At 36.3% G+C, this 20,015-nt stretch overlaps 1 protein-coding gene across 1 annotated transcript; it reads left to right on the top strand.

Annotated features, from left to right (window-relative positions):
- The first annotated feature begins 348 nt into the window (after positions 1-348).
- Positions 349-10,555, top strand: LOC124185384 (zinc finger protein 346-like). Its single transcript, XM_046576100.1, has 9 exons — positions 349-406; positions 555-1,080; positions 7,676-8,062; positions 8,837-8,910; positions 9,006-9,161; positions 9,246-9,340; positions 9,530-9,864; positions 9,983-10,051; positions 10,150-10,555. The coding sequence occupies exons 2-9, from the start codon at positions 1,035-1,037 to the stop codon at positions 10,302-10,304; spliced, it is 1,317 nt and encodes a 438-aa protein (XP_046432056.1). The 5' UTR covers positions 349-406; positions 555-1,034; the 3' UTR covers positions 10,305-10,555.
- The last annotated feature ends 9,460 nt before the right edge of the window (positions 10,556-20,015 follow it).

A 20,015-nucleotide genomic window follows, 5' to 3' on the forward strand; every position in this document is an offset into this window, starting at 1 on the left:
ATTATAAGTTACATATAGATATTCAACTACGAGAAAAAAAAAAAATGTTAGAAGATTTTCACTTTCTTTTTTTCTGTACAATGTTTCGACTGGCTCGACCAATTAACTTCAGTGCAAATAATTAGAAAATTTTACGATAAATGTTATTTCAGCCCCGAAGATATGGACTGGCTAAGCCGGTCAAAAACTTGTACGGAAAAGAAGAAAGTGAAAATCTTCACTGACTATTCATTGACGAGCTGAGAATTGTTTGGTAACAACGGAATTTTTACGTAGACTTCATCTGGAGTGAGAAGAAAAACAAAAATCAGTATATCAATAAGTTTATAATTGCATTAACTGAAGATATATGAAGATGATCTGTATCTTCATTTCTAACGACCGAAGTCTTCCACTGGAAACTGGAGTAATTATTCAACATCCTTTTTAATGCTAATTTAAATCACAACCTCAGGGTGAAATGAGAATTAACGAAAACTTTAGGTCTTATAATGTAAGGTTTCATTCCGTGACATGACGTTATTCAATAATATCATACTTTAAAAATCTTTCAGTTCAAGCGGTTACAGTAGCTGACGTTTGAAAAGTCGCGCGCCTTAACATGGTGGATTTTGTTATATGGCTCATGGCACCTGATTGGCTCTCAAATTTGGCTCGCCCCGATTTAAAGGGACCCTAGTCGAACAACAACGGTCGGCCATTTTGCAATTAAAGTCGATACTGTCGGTCGGCAGGCCGCTTGTCAAACACTGTTAACCTATCATACAGCTCAATATTTTGATAGAGATAAACAGTAGACGCCGGGCTATCACCGAGACGACGGTAATCACTCGAGACTCTCCGCAAATCTGCGTGAAATTCAAGAGGGTTAGATGAAGCAATTGGCAAAACGAAACGTGTGAAGATATTCCAGCGATTGGAATATACCGCCGATTCAGTATGGGGTTGTTGAATTAAAGACCCTTGGATTTTCAGTGTACCTGCAGAAGGCTGAACGATCCCTCAGTTATTGGATGTGAAACGTTTTTGCACTAATGTCAGGGCCAGTGACGAAGACCATTGAAAATCCAGAAGTTCCCGGTAAGTCGTGACGCAATTAATTAACCCTGCTGTATGCATAACAAACTTGTAAACGATATCTACACAGCGGCAGCTGTGTACCCGGCAATAATAGACTCGGTAAAGAGCTTCGCATTGAGTTGAGTATTGTATACAGTTAGGCGTTCGCTGTTACGCTGCGTGCGTTATTAAGTCTATCCGTAAAACACAAACGTACGCATTTGGGGTGGGGGTAAGAAATCAGAATGGCCAGAATTCCGAATTTAATAAACTCAAATAACAAATATGAGCGAACAGGTACTGTCAGAAATATTACGCCCCGAATGGTGCCCGATAAAAATGTCTAACGGTCATTATTTAGAATCGTACAATCCTGAAAGATCAGTATTCCGAAAGTAACCGTATGGTTACCACCAGAATTTCACATTCCGAGTCTATCCAACTAATCTATTTTGACTTGTAAAATCTTTTATATACAGAATCAAAGAAATTCTTTACTCAATACTTAATAAAGAAGAAAGAACGCAATGCAAGTGGACAATTTTGAGTTATTAAAGCTGTTGGGTTGGCCCTTTAGAGTGTGGCCAACGATGTGCCTGACTTCTGATATATTGCGATTCTTCATTCTGACGATTCTGATATACTTATATTTTGAGCCTTCTATAAGATTACTACCAGGAGTTCTAACTGTTCTGATTCTTGATCCTTCACATTTATGAATTCGAATAGATAAAAAGTCTACTTTATGATCCATCTGCAGGTTATTTATTTGTGTTTGTGAGCAACCGCATTTGCCTCATTCTGCTGATGGCCTTTCGGAATTTTCATCAGTTGTGTATTCTAAATTTTATGACTTCAAATTTCGATACTTTTGTATTCTATTTCCATTATTTCTGGCTTAATGCAGATTCACCACTTTGTTCTTTCGTGATTGTGAGTTTTCGATACATTTGTGTTCGGAATTCTGACCATTCCGATCTTGGGTTTTTCTAATTTTTTACCCGCTCCTATGCATTTGTACGTGACTTTTTGCGAAATCGTACATTGCCGTTATAAACACAATATAATACTCTGCACATTATACATGACGCATGCAAAAATGTCAGAATTTGATGTTTGCATCTACAGTCATGTTATATGTCACAAATTCATACACGGCGCAGCTTGTATGCGTATCATGTATTGTACCGTGGCGTTTTAGAACGGCCCGTCACAAGGGCACACAACCGACTGTAATTCCCAAAAAACGCGTCCCTGGCGGGGTGCTCCGAGCGAACTCGATACAAATTAGACGATAAACTACTAGTAACCAATTTTTTCATTGCATACTCTGTATTTCGCGGTTCAGCGCAAGCGAACAAGTTACTAGTACGTGAACGATCCCGACCACCGAGGAATCAACATCATCCCTGATGATTCCGACTCATTATCCCGATGACCTCATCTACCGACTACCTGACGTGCAAACCCTTCGACTGCCGGCGTATAAGCATCTATGAGGAGCATTCAAAAGTCCTCCCGACAACAAAGTCACCACTTTTCCCGAAGAAGTCAGCCACCCGTTTTCCCGGATGCCATGAAGATGAGAGTTCAGGGTCGCCCGAGAAGCGCATTTACAACCTCTCAGCCAGGCGCCGAAGCGATTCTTAATAACTACCGTTCCGCTGGTTGTCATCGCCGTCAAGAGTATCCAAAGGACTCGATACAGCGTTCCTGTCGGCAAGGATCACGATTACATTGTGGGCAGATGTACATTGCCCTGAGGTGCGTTATGCCGTCGCTCTCCAGGCGAAAAACTTTGGCCTGGAGAAAATTTCCTCGACGTATCTTCGCCAGAGGGTCCCCAACGATAGGCAACCAGCTGGTCGTAATGTGCCTCGGCTGTAATTCCGCACGAGCAAGTGTAATCGAAGAAGTCACAGGACGAATTTTACGCAGCATCTACCGGTAATCTCCGTAAACGCGTCGCGTATTCACAACTGATATTCGACGCGAAAGGGATGACCCAATTATGATTGGGAACAAACGACGAATCAACAAAAAGAAGCGAGGAAAAAAGAATCGACCTCCGACCTCCGTTTATTCTACGCTCAACCCGCCAGGCGACCTCACGTTCCTACTCGATACAACTAGAGATTTCCTTCGTTAAATTCTACATTCCTTTTTCTTTCTTGCTAACGTTTCTTTACCGCTAACATTTCTCTTACTACCGTTTGCATTATCGTTTAATTTCTTTTTCTTTTCTTTTCCGCTCACATTTTTTTTCATACCTTCTTTGCTACCGTCAAGTTTATTTTTAATTAAATTCAGTGTCTGTGTGCTTGAGTCACCGGCTAAGGTAAGGCTTCTGCCGTTAAGTATCGTATCGTTACGAAGTTGTTCGTACCTTCTCTTTTCTCGTATTTTACCTAATTTTTTCGTTGCATTGTGTGATGCCAGTATCGTTGTGAATAATGGTCCATGCATCTGAAGTGCTTCGAGCGGTCGAGTGACTGCATGATTTCGTTGATTAATTAATTTGGTATCGTTGAGCGACCTCGTAACTATCGAATAAGAATTCTCCCGTATATTTGAATTTCCCTGATGTTCTTGTAATTTTCTCTTAGACTGCTTCTGTAATTTCTATCGTACTTTTTTGAGCTATCTCTTATCCTTCTTTGTTCTTCATTTCTGTACTGGTAGTGCTTATTATATTTAATTTACCGTACAGCTTATTGTATTTTATTTGCTATTGTGCATGAATTTGTCGAGTAAGTTGAGTTGGTTGGAGTACATCTAAGTGAAGATTAAGCACGAGGTTGAAGTTAGTAACGTTACTGCAACCATACATGTTGAGAAAAAATCGTTTCTTCGCAACTTTGGGACTGTCTAAACTTTAGTAAACCGTAAAAAAACTAAACATGCTCACGGTTTGTAAAGCCAACTCCTTGAGAGTCACCCTAAATTTGTACATTAATACACTTTTTTGTTACGTTTCGTTACGGTAACGTTACTAACTTCAGTGTCGTGATTAAGCCGCTAAATATTACTGTACCTTTTGCCATTTTCTTGTTAATGATCCTTTATTAATTATTACCCGCCATATTTTTCATATTTTTTTGTTACTTCAAGTCTCATTTATTATCTTTGATTTTGGCGCAATAAGGTGTATTCAGTGTATTCCCTAGTAATCTCTCAACATCTCTCCAAGTTTTGTAATTTTTCGTAAATTATATGTAAAAACTCTGTGAATTATCTCTTGAATTTTTAAATCATCAGTTCAGTTATCTATCGATAATTTTTTCGTCATTTGCCCCCCACAATTTACTTCATTTGATGATTTCTCATGTAAGCTACCGATTTTTGAGGCTTATTAATTAACGTCAATGTCTTGCCAGTTACCATCTACCGCAAATTACGTCTAATTCTTTTGTCACTACTCACGAGCGTTCCGGGCTATCGTCAATTTCAACAACTTCCGATTTCTATTAAAGTCCGTACTTTCTTATTGCAAATCAATAGACTAATAATTACCGTAGCGTCGTTCTTGGAAAAGTGGGTAAAATCATGTCGCTCAGTGACGTATAGTTCTAAGTAGATTTTTTTATTATATCGCTTGTACCGACCTGTGTCTAATTTTCTCTGCTAACTATTATCTTTTAATCAAAGCTATCGTTTGATTTTATTCTTCCGAAAATCGGAAAATCCCGCGAACCACTATTATTCGATTTATTAATTGTTATTGACTTGTTAAATAAAATCTAGTTAATTATTGGTAATTCTTGTAAGTTTTACTTGACTGACTGGAAACTTGTAAATCGAATCAATAATGTACGACTGATTGACCTGTTCATCTCCTTTCACTCCTTTGACGTTCGACGGAAATACAATAATTGAAAAGGGTGAAAAATCGATTAATTATAAAAACAAAGAATCGAAGTTTACGATTAATCGATTAATCGCACAGTCTTAATTTTTGAAATAACCATGCCATAGTCAGTACGCGAATTTTGTTGTCACAGTCAATTGATCGGCAATCGATCAAAAAATGTTCAAACATGTAAGTTCTCTACAGTTTGATTTTTATAAAATTTAAATATTTGTAACCTGGGAATTTGGAAATTTTTAACTCCTAACATTATAATCGAAATTGATTGAGTCGTATTTGTTATTTGAAACCATGTTTATCGTTGCAATTGGTATGTCAATAAATCTTTCTTTGAACGTACTAATGTACATTTTTGGGCTATTCCACTGTAATGAACTTATTAATTTACTAAAGTAATGAATACTTATGAACTATTAATGAAACTTCCAACTGTTGAATGTATCCTGATACACATTGCAGAGGAGAATTCTTTTACATCGAAATCAACTCAATCAAATTGAGGACTCTTCTTTGCTCAAGATGTATCGTCGTTGAGTCGGCCACATTCTATTTATATCTAAGATTTTCAGCAGGGTTCGTCAATAGTTGAATTGAATATAAAAATTATGAATATGAGAATAATGGTATTGTAAAAATTCTATATATCACTTGGCCAAGAATGACAGCTACAGACTTTACTTTAGAACGTTTTATGATCGACTGACTAGCTGACCGTAATCCTTGCTCAGCAAAGCATCTCCTTTTCCTCTCTTATATGCGTGTGAACACATTCGTATTTACCTTTACACGACGCGAGAAGAGTTAAGTTTCAGATACTTCAATAATGTTGCATGTAAGCGGGCCATAGACGATCATATATTGGTGTTTAATAGATTTTTAATTGTTGAAATTTCGTGTCGAGTTATTTAGAATGTCAATGCTGTGTGCATAACCTTTTGCAACAAATCATGAATCCGTTAATATATTCATGCTATCATCGGTTCTGTAAGTTGTTTCCGATAGAGAATCCACCGATCCAACTATTGCTTGTCGATGGAACACTTTTTTTCGTACAAAAAGCGATAGAATCTGATAGGAATGAGCAAAAAGTGGATGTTTAAGCCATCAGAAAATTTCAAGCGGGTGGAATTATTTGCTTGAAACACTGTTTGATTGGCTATAGCGATAGACTGCTGCACCCATTGCACCTGTTACTGCAATATAAAACGCCTTCCGAGATCATTAATCATCCTCTCAGATCGTATCTTTAGTATTCCACGTCGTATGCTTTCAAATCAGGTCGTTTGAGTATTTCAGATGTGTACGTATGCATGGGACTTTCAATACAATGGAACACTCTTCTTTCGGATGCGATTTCTAATGAAGATAATGATGATAATTACTTAGGATACACCAATCATCGCTATGCCTCAACCCTTCACTATCATATATATTCTTCAAGCTTTGAGCCAAAGTGGTCTGACGTTCCCTTTTTATTTTTTTCGAAATTTTCTCAAAAGAAACACAAAAAAGAATTAGATCGATGAGTCAGTTTACTATGGGTGGCTGCTTAAACATTAATTTTCATATGTCAGATCATATTTTTCAGATTTTTTAGATTATTCTAAAATAATTAATTATTTGCAACTTTTAACAACGAACATTGGACTGAGGCAATTTAAAAATCTGAAAAAATTCTCAACAGCGTAGTGTTACATATACAAACGTTCAAGCAACATCCCGTGGTGGACCGCCTCTTCATCTAATTTACAGAATTTTTTTTCGAACGACTTTCTTGTCGGCAGAAACTAAGGCCTTTAGATCTGCACACCAAAATACAGGTATCCTTATTTTATAACCATCATCCATCACCAATGATTTATAGAAGTTGTTATAGTCCTCTGATAAGCTTAAACCATCCTAGATAATTCAGGTTATTTTCCAAAAAAAGCATTTACGATGTCAGTAAGCATTGTCAATCACATATTAAATACAACAAACATAAAAAACGTTAAATTTGCTAAATATGGCAAAAGAAACGTTTTTTTTCATTCCACCAGATATATATATATAACTCCAATTACTTTTTTCATCTCTTTGTACTTGAATCAAATGACGGTCTCTCGACCCAAAAATATATTCCTTTCGCCATATTTCATCGCCATATTTGATAGATTCAACAAATCCTTTCCCCGTGTATATCGCGTGGCTTCTAGACATTGTGGAGTGAATCCAACGTTTATACTTATTACATCCACATGCATTCTTACGCGGTATGAAATTCTATTTTCTGTGCTACCTCGTGTCAAAAACGAGAATACTGTCCAGTTTTTATAAGCACTAGTGCTTAAAATTCGACTTTTAAACCTTAGTGCTCATAAAAACTACAAGGTGGTCGGATTATTAACGGCGGTATCGCAGAAAAATTATTTGTGTTATGCGTGCATGTAAGAAATTCTTGACTCGTGTGAGTTTCGCGCTCACCTTCGGCTCGTGCGGCACTTTACGCTCGTCAAGAAATCCGTATTTTATGCGCACTAGCCACGAAAATAACTATTTCGGTGACTTCAATTCTATCACGGCTATAATAAATTCGAGTTAATTTCACTTTGAATAGTGCGTAATTACCCAAATTGGCGGACGTTATCTGATCGTTAAGCGCATTCGACGCAGCTGTTAGATGTAGCATTGCTACAGGTATAAAATGAATATTAAGAGACAGCAAGTTAATTTCTGTGAATGTTAATGAACATCTTTATTATTGTACAGGATTAGAATGTTTGCTACCACCTCGGCCACCCCCGCTCCCTGGGTCGTTATCGTCGACAGAAGCGAGCGTTGTAACGACGCAAATCAAGCTTCCTCAGCAAACCGAAGAAAATGCTTCAGCAACAACCGGCACGGTGCTGGCGCCGAGTCAATTTCCAACTGCCGCCACTTCTCCTTATTATATCCATCCCCCGATGCAAACGCAAAGTTCTCCCACCCCATGGTGGGTGCCAACGGAAGCAGATTCCTCGGAACTTTACGACTCGCAATACGCGCAATGGTACGAAGCAACTTACAAAGTTCCTCTTCCAGCTAACCTTTCCGGCAAAGCTAAATCCAAGTATTACAAACGCAAGAGTGAATTCATTGACCCCGCTCAAGATGCAGGTAAATTACATCGCTCGTTAGATTTTATTACTCTTTTATATTGTATACATATATATGTACCTATTTTCTTTTCAAACTCATCCGATAACTGTCCGATAACCAGCCAAATGTTCTCAAAGTTTTTCTTTATTGCACCTCGACTATTTTGCAGCACTAGGGAAATTCAAGATGGCCGCAGCTACGCTGAGAAATATTTCGTTTGTTACAGTTACTAGAAAATTCTTGTCAAAGGGGTAGCGTGGAAATAACAGTTTAAATATTGTTGGAATCACAAGAAAATGTGGTACAAGTGACTATTTGATGCGATTATAGTTCTCAGTACTACATTTTATGGTTATTGCAATGTGGAATCTGGTTGTATAGTTTACAATATTTTTACACTTAAATAAGGTCTTAGTACAATTAATTGTTGCACCATCATCAAATTATTGCAACAATTACAAGAAAATATAGTACGAATGACCATAATCAGAAAGAATACGTATACTAGATTTTCTGGTTCCATCTACAAAATTGACTTTCATTTTGTATGAAGAACTATATTTTTTAGTTATAGTAAAAAATTAATATAGTTAAAGACTGTATTACAACCACAACTAGAATTTTATCTTTGTGATGAAAAGGGAAAGGCGCGGAATTCTACGAATGTCAAGGAATCGCATAATTGGAAAATTTCTATTCTCCTCAAAGAATAAAAGAACCGTTGCATATTTCGAAAATATTGTCGCAATTTGAAAATTCATGTCGATAAATTCATCTTTCTTCTTATTCCAGAGAAAGTTGCAAGTGCTCAAAGGGAACTTTCCGCTCTGATGAAACCGCTAAAATGTGATTTGTGCAATGCAGTTGTAAGAATAAATATTGTTACAATATATTTTTGATAATCAACTTTGTGAGAGGTTCATTTACGAATCCTACTTAATATTACTGTATCAAATTACAGATGAACTCTACGTTGCAAGCAAAGTTACATTACGATGGCAAACCCCATCAAAAGAAGGTATCTATGTTCCTGAATCAGAGCGTGAAAAAATTGAAAACTGAAGACAGTGGTCAAGTTTCCAGTACAACCGAAGCGGATTGGAATACCTACTGCGAGGTAAAATTCCAGAACCTAATCAGGTGATCATAAAATATCAATACTTAAAACGAATCATAAAGCATTTGTCACTGTAATTCACAGATCTGCAAGACTTGGTTCACCTCGCAAACCGATGCGACACAACATTATGCTGGCAAGAAACATCTTAGGGCAGCTAATGGTGGCCCACGTGTTAGGTGAGTAACAAGCCGACATCAAAAATCAATTAAACACTTCCACTTACAAGTGATCCAAAAAACCATAATACGAGTAATGTCAGTTGAACAAGAGAGAATAATAGTATGTCTGTAATATTATGTAATACCATACGTAGTGGAGGCACAGTGTTGATGTTAAAGTAATCTTATTATACCATTTTTTTAAAGGACATCAAAAAAGCAGAATCAGAATCAAGCCCCGATAGATCCGAGTGGACGGTTTGGCATAGGGATAGGTTTTCAAGCTGAACCACCAGCCCCAGTAATAATTCCGGCAGAAGCTGCCATTGTTGTACCTGTTGTATCTCCTGTACCGATACCGACGATTGCTGCAGCAGTACCAGTCAGTACGCCTCTCTACACGGCTCCATCTTATCAAACACTATTGCGCTGTGACCTTTGCGGTGTTTCGGCAAATCGAAAAGACCAATTAGAAACACATCGTCGAGGTGCAAGGCATCTCAGGATGCTCAGAATGAATGGGCTTCCAGTACCTGACACAGGTAAGATCTGTCAATTTCACAAACAGTAATTTGTCTTTTTGTAATGGACTCGTTACTCTAGTCATACAGACTTTGACTTTAATTTTTTACATCTCTCGGTGACTTTGTTATTTTGCAGTACCTGAAGCTGAAGTGGTCCCTGTTGTTAGTGGACCGCTAGATTATTCAATTTATAGAACCCCATCGGGTAAGTTTTAAGTTGAGAACATTTTCACGTTAAGGTCCGTTTAGAAGTATAAGTACTTATTCAGAGCCAAGATGTAATCCTCCACTTTTATCCATCAGGGCAATACTACTGTGCACCTTGCAACGTTTCTCTAAACTCAGAGAGCAGTTTTGCACAACATGTCGAAAGTAAAAAGCACAAGAACCAGCTAAACCCAAAATCACCGTCCACTGCTGCCAATACTGCAAAAAAAACAAGGTTTAAAAAAAAGTAGTCCTTTTCCATTCGTTTTAATCGTTAATATAGCCACATTTTATTTTCTTAGTTTATGCATCCTGAAATGGTTCATATTTGATGCACGCGGTGCACATTTTTGCTGCAGACCGCTCAATATCTGCGGGAATTTTCTTAGCAAAATCTCCATTGACAGACTATAGTCCAAAGGTATTTTGCGGAGTTACGCAATAAATACGGGCAGCGAAAAGTATATTACCAAAATTGGGTGGCAGACTTCAATGGTTGAATAGAAATTTTTATTTAAGACAACGATTCCTTGATACGCAAGTATTTATGCGTACATTTACAACAACGTAGTGATAGACTGGGTAAACTACAAATAGTTAGAGAATGTTGTCACTGGATAAGTCGGAGTATTATGTTTACCACATTGAGGTTCACGTACGCTTTCTCAGTCAGTCATCATTGTCCTACAGTTTTCAATACTTTATTGATAAAGTCTTAAAATGACACTATATTGTATTCCATTAAAGAATAGTGAAATACCTGTAATTTAAATCGATTACCGCAAATTGTAAACACAAAATGGGCAGATATTTTTGGAACGGGTAGAAAAGCTACCAAGGGAGAACTAAGCTGAAGCTAGCTAAAGATGCCGAGTTACTTTTAAATAAGATGGAGTGCGTCTTTATTGACGTATGACATATTAGAGTGTTACAAAAAAACCGACTATTTTTTTTTGTTCGAAGAACATTCAAAAATCTTCCGAGTATCCCTGAAAAATGACCTCGGTAAAATATGACCTCTTAATATTGATATTTAAAGGTGGCGATTCTCAATTTTCTATTTCCCATTTAAATAATATGGAACCAAATTTTTTAAAAATTTAGAATTTTATTGCTCGAAAACGAATCAGTGTGAAGATATAAACAAAACATATTCTTGTAGGAATTTTTACGCTCTACAAAAAAGATCTGAATAAAGATTTGCGTAAGGTAAGTCGTTTCGGAGTTATCAGGCCTCAATCATCGAACCGTTTGAAATAATGATGTTATTAATTTATAAATGCTACAAAACTGACTCATATCGTTGATTAATGAAATTTATTAATTAACATTTCATTCGAAGTCTATAGTTTTAATTTTAAAATCAATAGTATTGTGTATTTAAGTGATATGAGTCAGTTTTGTAGCATTTGTAAATTAATAACATCATTATTTCAAACGGTTCGATGTTTGAGGCCTGATAACTCCGAAACGACTTACCTTACGCAAATCTTTATTCTGATCTTTTTTGTAGAGCGTAAAATTTCCTACAAGAATATGTTTTGTTTATATCTTCACACTGATTCGTTTTCGAGCAATAAAATTCTAAATTTTTTAAAAAAATTTTCCCATGTTATTTAAATGGGAAATAGTAAATTGAGAATCGCCACCTTTAAATATCAATATTAACATATTTTACCGAGGTCATTTTTGAGGGACACTCGGAAGATTTTTCAATGTTGTTCGAAAAAAAAAAAAAATAGTCGGTTTTTTTGAAACACTCTAATGTCATATAAACGTGTAAATACAGTAGCGTAAATATAAGCCTCACTGTCTTATTTTAATCAATACTGCATGTTTGGCTGTTAAGCGTGAAGCTGTTACCTTCATTTTCATGGAAAAGCTAAATTTTTTTACCTACAAAGTTGGGGAAATGTCGGGGACCTTAATTTCAATTGACTTTTCGTCACTCGTTGATTATGGCAACTATAGCTTCCGATATTTTCTCGGTAGTCACTCCGAATTAGCGTAACTAATAATCAATTGATGTATTTCATACCGTTGTAACTACTCGTTCAACAAAATATAGTTTTCAAAAGATATATTTTTTCAGTCATGAACGCTGCGCATTTTGTTTGGACGTCACTCGTATCTCTAACTATTTTTATGAAAAACTATTACGTTATTCATATATTATGCAGTTGGCTTATATTTATGATTAGTTGAGATCTATTGTAATTAGTCGGCAGGCTGAGTTACCACTCACATTGTAAACACCTGTGAAATAGCTTTCATGCGGATTGGATCGTTGCGGTTTATTATCTACGAGTAGTAGAAACAAACGACAACTATCAATGGTGATGAAACGAGAACGATAAAAGTTAATGAATAAGTGTTCAATAAAAAGTTGAAAAAAATCGTTGAAGCCGTTGCAACGGTGATGTAATATAATAGCTAATTATTTTTCAATCTCATGAGAAAGTATGATACATACTAAGTTACTTGTGTTATTTATAATTTAACAAAATTTACTAGTGTAAGTCTTAAAAACAGTTTATAGCCTACCTAGACCTTCACTTCGAGGATCTGAATTGCTTATAGCTATATACGTGTAGTAAGACTCGAAAATCACTACTGTACAATAAAAAAATCCCGTGTTTTCAATAATAAATTTTATCTAGATATCATTTAAATTCTCAATATTTGCACAGAGGTTGAGATAAATTTTAATACCGTAGCTGTATTTCTCAAACGTGTATTTAAATCTAACAGAAATTTCAGGTCTGTTTCACCATCAAATTTCTCACTAAATAAAAAAACAGTTTGAAAAAAATAATCAGCAGCTTCCTTTTCTATTTTCAATTTTTGTTTTTCGAATGTATGGGTCAAGTCGATGCTCTTTTCAAAGTTAATTTTCTTTTTCATGCCACATTCACATCCTAGTGCATGCTTTTTGTCACGCGCTCTACATTCAAAACTGTATACAAATCAAGTTATGTTAAATCCCATATCAAAATGCCGGTGCGGCATCCGAACTGTTCACAATATTATACTGTTATTGGATTGAGGAGCGTTCGAAATTATGTTTATTATTATTATTATTGTTATTACTGATTATTTATCGACAGAGCATGATTTCAATTTCAACGTTATCCAAAGGCGGAAAAAACGTCGCCGTTTGTGCGTATTCACTTCGTTCAATCACCAATAGATTACGCTACCTCCAATGACCAGCCGGAGCAATAATTTTTGCCATACGATTAGTTGGAACCTTCACTTTCGTGGAATTTTGAATTTAATCAATCTACCCATCAGTAGTTCACAGTTTCTCTCAGAAATGCGTATTTTGAATAGACAAGCTTGTGCTGGAGTACAGTTCAAAATTATAACTTAAATTAATCTACCGTTGATAGTCCAGAATATAATCGTGCAATGTCAATAAAATTAGCACTTGATAGAATATTATCGTTGTGTATAAATTCTATTGGGAGCAATTTGAACTTTGCCGTTAGAAATTGATCAGAACGAAGTAAAAATTGGGACTATAGTAATTCAAATTCTTTCACCTCCGACGCACAAGGAAGGAACTGGTGTTTGCGCCTTTGACATTGAAGAGCGATCGATTTGTTTCATGCGTGAAAATAACCGTGACAATATACTTGTCGGAGTACAAAACTGTGATAATCAACCACCGATGATTGCTTTACTGATATCCATGTGATAAATAACATAAATTCATAAACCTACCGTCTTTCCTGTGTATGCAGTGCTTTCATTGAAAACTTTTCAATTTGCAACGGAATTTTGAACAAAAAGACAATACGAAACCTTCGGTTCTGTCTTTTAAAGGTATATACATCTGAAATTGTAACAAATTACGTAATGAAGAAAATGATCCAGGTGAACACGAATTAACTGAACTGGTAGTCAGTCACTTTTCTCACTCTTTGTTACTTTTTCCAAGAAATACTCTTTAACGATACTTTTTCGGTCGTAATTGAGTTTCGTGCAGAAAAAATTTGGCTGCGCAATTTTCTTTCCACTAGACAAGATCCTGTTTGTTAAGTATTATAGTATTTTCAGCAGAAAACTTAGCTTCAGTTTATTTTCGGAAAATCAACTATGGCCAAATGGTTCATTATTTCTGTATCGAAATATTTTGCTCGAAAGGATAAGAAGTTCGTAAATCAGAATTATTAGTCACTTGTAACTCATTTACAGCGTTTATCGTATACAGCAGGGCGGTTCAGAAAAGGGCCTTTTTCAGATTTCGCTCCTTTCCGAGATTTTTGCACGTTTTCACTAAAAAATAGCTCACGTAAAAGGGCTGGGCTGAAGTAAATTTTTTATTAATGCCTCAACGACGTTGACATTCCGAAAAGAGGCTATTTTCGGGAATTTCAAAATGAAAATATCTTAAATCCTCCGTTGGCTATATTTTGAATGACGAAACAAAAGTTTTTGTAAAACCTTAGATGCGTGGAATTTTTCTTTAGTATCGAAAAATCTACGTTGAAATTTGTAAAAATTAATATTTTCGACTTTCAAATAATAAAACATTTCCCTGTTCTTCATTTCTCTTGTTGCTTTACAGTGAATAAGAGCTCGCGCGAAACCCGAGGAATGTGAGCGAATATGAAGCAGTGCCTCATCAAATTATTATTTTTTTTCTCAAGACTTTAGGAAAATTCTTATAACGTGACGTTTATTGGTTTTCCAAAATATTTTTACTGAAAAATGAATTACGTGTAGTAAGAAAATGTGAAAAACAAGAAAAACCTGTACATATACAGTGACATAACTGAAAATAGGGCTATTTTTACGAGATTAATAACGCTGTAGTAACACTTTTCGTTTAATTACTGTGCAATTATTAATTCTGATCTGTCACTTTTCTCACTTTTTTGAAACGACTTGACTACTACCAATGCTGTCAGATTACATTGGACAATTGAAATTCCGTCCGATTAAATTTCTGTCAATTATTATTCGTAAAGTAGGACACTTGAAATGATGAAACAAATTGATTCAGCTCTACAGCGTCAGTAGGAAACTTTTACTGGACATAACCAGTGAAATGAATTTTTCCGGGAAGAGGTTTTCCTTGTTTGCTTTGACCCCGTATTCATGGTTGTTAATTACACTTTTCACTATGTATTGTTATAAAAATATACAAAGAAATATAACATTCTCTATGCCTGAATAATAGAAACCAAATTATTGGACTGTATAACGGCATATAAATAGGGTGATGAGAATTGTTTTACTATATCACTGAACTGCAAGGCTGCCACTTTATCTGAAAAACCTGAGAATAGACAACGATTTTTTCTTACCTGGTTGAATCATGGTAAAGTTTAGGAATTTCGTGCGTGATTCAGGTTCGAATGAAAAATTTAAGTGTAAATAAAATGCGAAGTCTTTGAAACAAATAGAAAATAATACGTAACGATTGATCATATTTCGCCGTCCATCAATTTAATTTTAAAAGAGGCAAAAAGTGTCGCAAAATTATAATCCTGAATGTGGAGAAGTTTTAAAAATCGGAGAATTTTGCCAATTAAAAGTAGTAAGAACCCTGTAGTACATTTAAAAGCAAATGTTTTACTTACATGTAAAATATTTTGTTTCCAGGCGAAATCTTAAATTATACAATCAAACTTATTCAGACGTGTCAGTGAAATACTCGATCTGATTGGATTATATTCACATGTTTCGCAAGAGAACCTCGTTCGGTCTCCATCCCCGACCTTGACCAAACGTTCCACGCTTTTGAACAAGGTGCGAATACTCGATGTGTATTATCTTGTATCTGCAGAATACCTCCTTGACAGGATTGATTCAACGCTCAAGGGCCACACATTATCTTGATTAGCACTTGTCGTAAACATCTGAAAAACATCGAGCTAAAGTTGGTTGAATTTGACGTTGATACCTAAACTATCTTAGGGCCCGATTCTTATTCCAAATCTAAGTTATAAATCCTGAAATTCAAAACGCCGGTGAATTTTTTGAAAAATCGAGCTGGATGGTATGCGAAAATTAGTGTCGTGAGATTTTTGGGGTTACTGAATCAAAACCAGAGGTTAAAATTTGAGAAATTAAAAATATGGGACTCAAAATTCCAGTAGTGATATTTCAACATCTATTCCGGTTGAATAAAAATTGATGTCTGAGGGTTTTCCTAGTTTTTGCCTTTAATTCCGTAGAATTTTTTCAAATGGAATTTGAACGCTGTATTACTTGATATGAAACACGTCTTATTCAATTAATCCCGTAGGCAACCGTGGACAACAAAGTTGTCACGAAGCTCTTGAGCGTATTATTTTCAATAATATATATATAATTTTCAGTGGACAGTAGATAATATACTTTCTTGTGACCTCGCCATAATACATTAATTAATGGTATCAACGATATTATATGCATATTGTAATATAAAACCCGCAAAAGAGGTAAAAATACGGGTGTAATTTAGCCGGCAGGGGTGTGTCAAAATTGGCAAACGAGTAGGTACTTGAAATATTGAGCGGAATGGGGCGTTGAAAGGAATGTTAATTTTTTTCTCCAATATTTTATTCAGAGTTAGCCGGTTCGCGTTTAATCCAACGCTTCTGAGAAGTTCTTCAATTAAATAAAGCGGCAGCGAGCTTTTCTCGCCCGCTACGAGTACAATAATAAAGGAGTGAGTTCAGGAAAGGCTGTGCTATATACGTACGATGCTGAAACATGTATAATGCCTCCACTCAATTTAAATATCGGCTTGGTTTATACACCTTAAATTAACGCTAACTCGTCCAATCAATGTCATCATCACGGTAATTCTGTTGTCTACTTTCGTAACCGATAGCAACAAAATGCAGAGGAAAACGCGCAGTTGTTATGGCCTGTAATCCTGAAGCGTACGAGAGTTTGCTCCGACAACGAGTATCTTGACACAGGCACTGAAAAGATATCTTTGGAAACTGTACCTACTGGCGTAGCAGTAAAGCTCCAGATCTAAATGTCAATGCGGATGAAATAATTTCGATATTCAATTCCTAATCGTAGGCCGGAATTACGAAAAGAAATTTTCTACAAATATTGCGCAAAAAACTGCGAGACGAACTGCGACGCAAGCAATGACGTCACGTGCAACGAAACTTCTGCCACGCACCATTCTTACGATGCCAAAATATTACAGAGTTAATATGATTTCACGGCTGCCGAACACGAAGCATTGAGTATTTGGGGGAAAAATATGCTCCTTTGTACATGTGCATCTGTTAGCGTCCAGATGGCCTGATATAAGTACTACAGGAGTTAACTATATCACCATTTCACGTCAGGGGACAAATACCCAGTTACGTATCCGTATATCTTTCTAGAAAATACACCTTGATGTATTCACGAAAAAACCAGCGATGCGCATGCATAAAAGTTCAGGCTAAATGAAATTTATTCAGGATAATTGAATATAAACCAGTAACGTGAATTCTTCAAGTACAGGGAACTGGGAGGTATAATAATTTCATTTCGTTTATACAAATTTCAATATTCAATAACTTCTGTTCATTGCTTGTTTTAGTATCTGCGACTTCATTTAGATGAGCATCGATTCGAGATTATTGATTTTTATTCACTTTATTACGTTTCTCAGAGTCATCTATTTTTAGTCTAAAATATATTATCTTTATTTTATTTACTTCTTTTTTCTCATTTCTACAATATCAAATTTTCATATACCATTCAAAAATCTTGCGTACTACGATTTATACGAAGGATTTGTTTAGATTTTGTTCGTTAAAAGCATTCTGATACTTAATGTATGAATTTCAAGTTATTCTTGTCGATGAGAAAACGCATTTAATCGAGTCTATTCCACATTTATTTATCCTAGAGAGTTTACTAGATGCAATTACGCTAAGTACGTTGTAGTTGAATTATGCGAATGAGGAAATTTGCGGGTTTCATTAATTTTTTCTTTACTGCTTTTCGTTTGATCAAATTCTGATTTTGTCTATCGGGTTTTTGCAAAGTCGCAAAAAAGTTCCGAGGTTCTCGAGACAAAAGTCGACAAGATTTTTTAGCACAATTATAGAATTTAAAAGAAAAAAAATTCCACAAGGTTTTGTGAAAATAATTTTTATTGTATACCGCAGTATTATTACATATTCTAACTAGTGTAGGTAATGATAATTAACGAAAAATTAAATTACAGTGAGAAAATAGAATTTCTAAATTACCAAAGTGAATTGGACGAAACGCGTCTCATTGTCAATAAAAACAAGGCTATTGTTCGGAGTCACTAAAATACCGGGCCCCCCTTTCAATCGATACACAATATGCGACGCTCGTTTTTTTGATGTCCCTGTCCCACGCAACGGCGATTAAATATCTTAATCACGTAGCCAATATCGGAGAGTAACTGTTCTCGAATTTTCACGGTATGCTGTGTAACGCGTCACACACACACACCCACAAATATATGGGGCATTCCATGGTATCTCGATCGAGATTCTACGTCTATATCTCAGGTTAGCTTTAAAATTTTTTGTATCAAAGTAGATGACGATAAACGCGATCGTAATTTTTTCAGAATTTTTCTACCCAGCGTATCTGAAGTATGATTTAAAAAGTTGAAAAAACCCGCTTTCTAAAACCTGAAAAAAATCATAAAAATCTTGTAAAATATAAAAAAGTTTTTGACACCTATTAAAAGATGGCGATTTGATAACTTCAACAGATAAATAAGAAAAATAAAAAAATAATTAAATGATTACTACTGGATTGCATTTTTGACATAAGAATGAACATAAAACTTCATTACAATATCTTTCTGAATACACATTTTTTTATGTATTTTATAATATTTTTCTGATTTTTTTCAGATCTTAGAAAGTGGACGTTTTTTTTCAAGTTCTTAAATCATACTTGGGATACGCTGGGTCAAAAAATTCTGAAAAAATCACGATCGCGTTTTTCGTCACGTAATTTCGTACAAAAACTTTTAAAGCCGATCAGAGACATCGACGTAGATCGAGATGCCATGGAATGCCCCATATATATATAATTGGGGAAGATTTCACCCTCCCGTGGCATGTACAGATAAATGTACACACACTTGAGCCACATATTGCGAATGAAAATATTGCAAGAAGGTCCGGGCAGCGTTTACCCTGCTGCAAATAGAGATCAAATCGCGTATAAATCCTTCCGTTGCGCACAGGGGAGCGAGATCGACAATTGTTTTCGTATATACACGTACGCGAAACGGTTAAGAGTGTAAGATGAACTATTGTCCCCCCGCTAGATCCGAAAGCTTTGGCCTTATTGAGGCTGCCCAACTAGTCGGCGACTCGCGTATTCGCTCACCGTGAAAAGTTTTGACCAGCAAGCGATACGCGCCGCGTGTTTCTTGGGCTGAAGAATTCAAGCCGGCCGTTTATGCGCCACTTGGCTTGTACGCATGCGCTCTAGATCCAATAATTAATTGCGGGAAATCCGACCAGCGATCTAGACGTTTCTATCTTACTCAGGAGCTACCGTCTCGACAATAATTTTGCAATCGAAGACAATAAGCCTCGGCCCGTCCACGTGTCGATATGATTAACACCACGTGCCGTCCATGGACCATGCGGGACGCCGATGATGCAGCGGCTGCAGCAGGCGCGGAACGACTCGTCGTCACTCGGCGATGCGGAGAAGCAGCGCTGCGTGGTTTCCCTCATCCTTTTCTGGATCCGGGGTCCGCGTTATCGCTGCACACAAGGCGATGCCGATCCTTTGAAAATGCCTCCGGTGAAGATAAACCCGCATAGATAGACCCGGCTTTTGTACGTTTAGGCTGGATTCCTACACACACCCACTCCTTTCGATAAAAGAACATCCATTCCGCAACAACCCGTCCACGTGATAGATTCACGAGAGGATATACGTACCATGTATCCGGATACGCGTAACTTATGCTTATGCAAGTCGTGGATCTCGACTGGGACTGAATT

This window comes from Neodiprion fabricii, chromosome 6, assembly GCF_021155785.1.
Source record: "Neodiprion fabricii isolate iyNeoFabr1 chromosome 6, iyNeoFabr1.1, whole genome shotgun sequence".
Taxonomy (NCBI): Eukaryota; Metazoa; Arthropoda; class Insecta; order Hymenoptera; family Diprionidae; genus Neodiprion; species Neodiprion fabricii.

Excerpts from the sequence above, each read along its gene's own strand:
- LOC124185384 (XM_046576100.1), top strand. The coding sequence starts at position 1,035 with ATGTCAGGGCCAGTGACGAAGACCATTGAAAATCCAGAAGTTCCCG. Across the intron at positions 1,081-7,675 it reads TGAAAATCCAGAAGTTCCCG|GATTAGAATGTTTGCTACCA; the intron begins GTAAGTCGTGAC and ends ATTATTGTACAG. Across the intron at positions 9,865-9,982 it reads GCTTCCAGTACCTGACACAG|TACCTGAAGCTGAAGTGGTC; the intron begins GTAAGATCTGTC and ends GTTATTTTGCAG.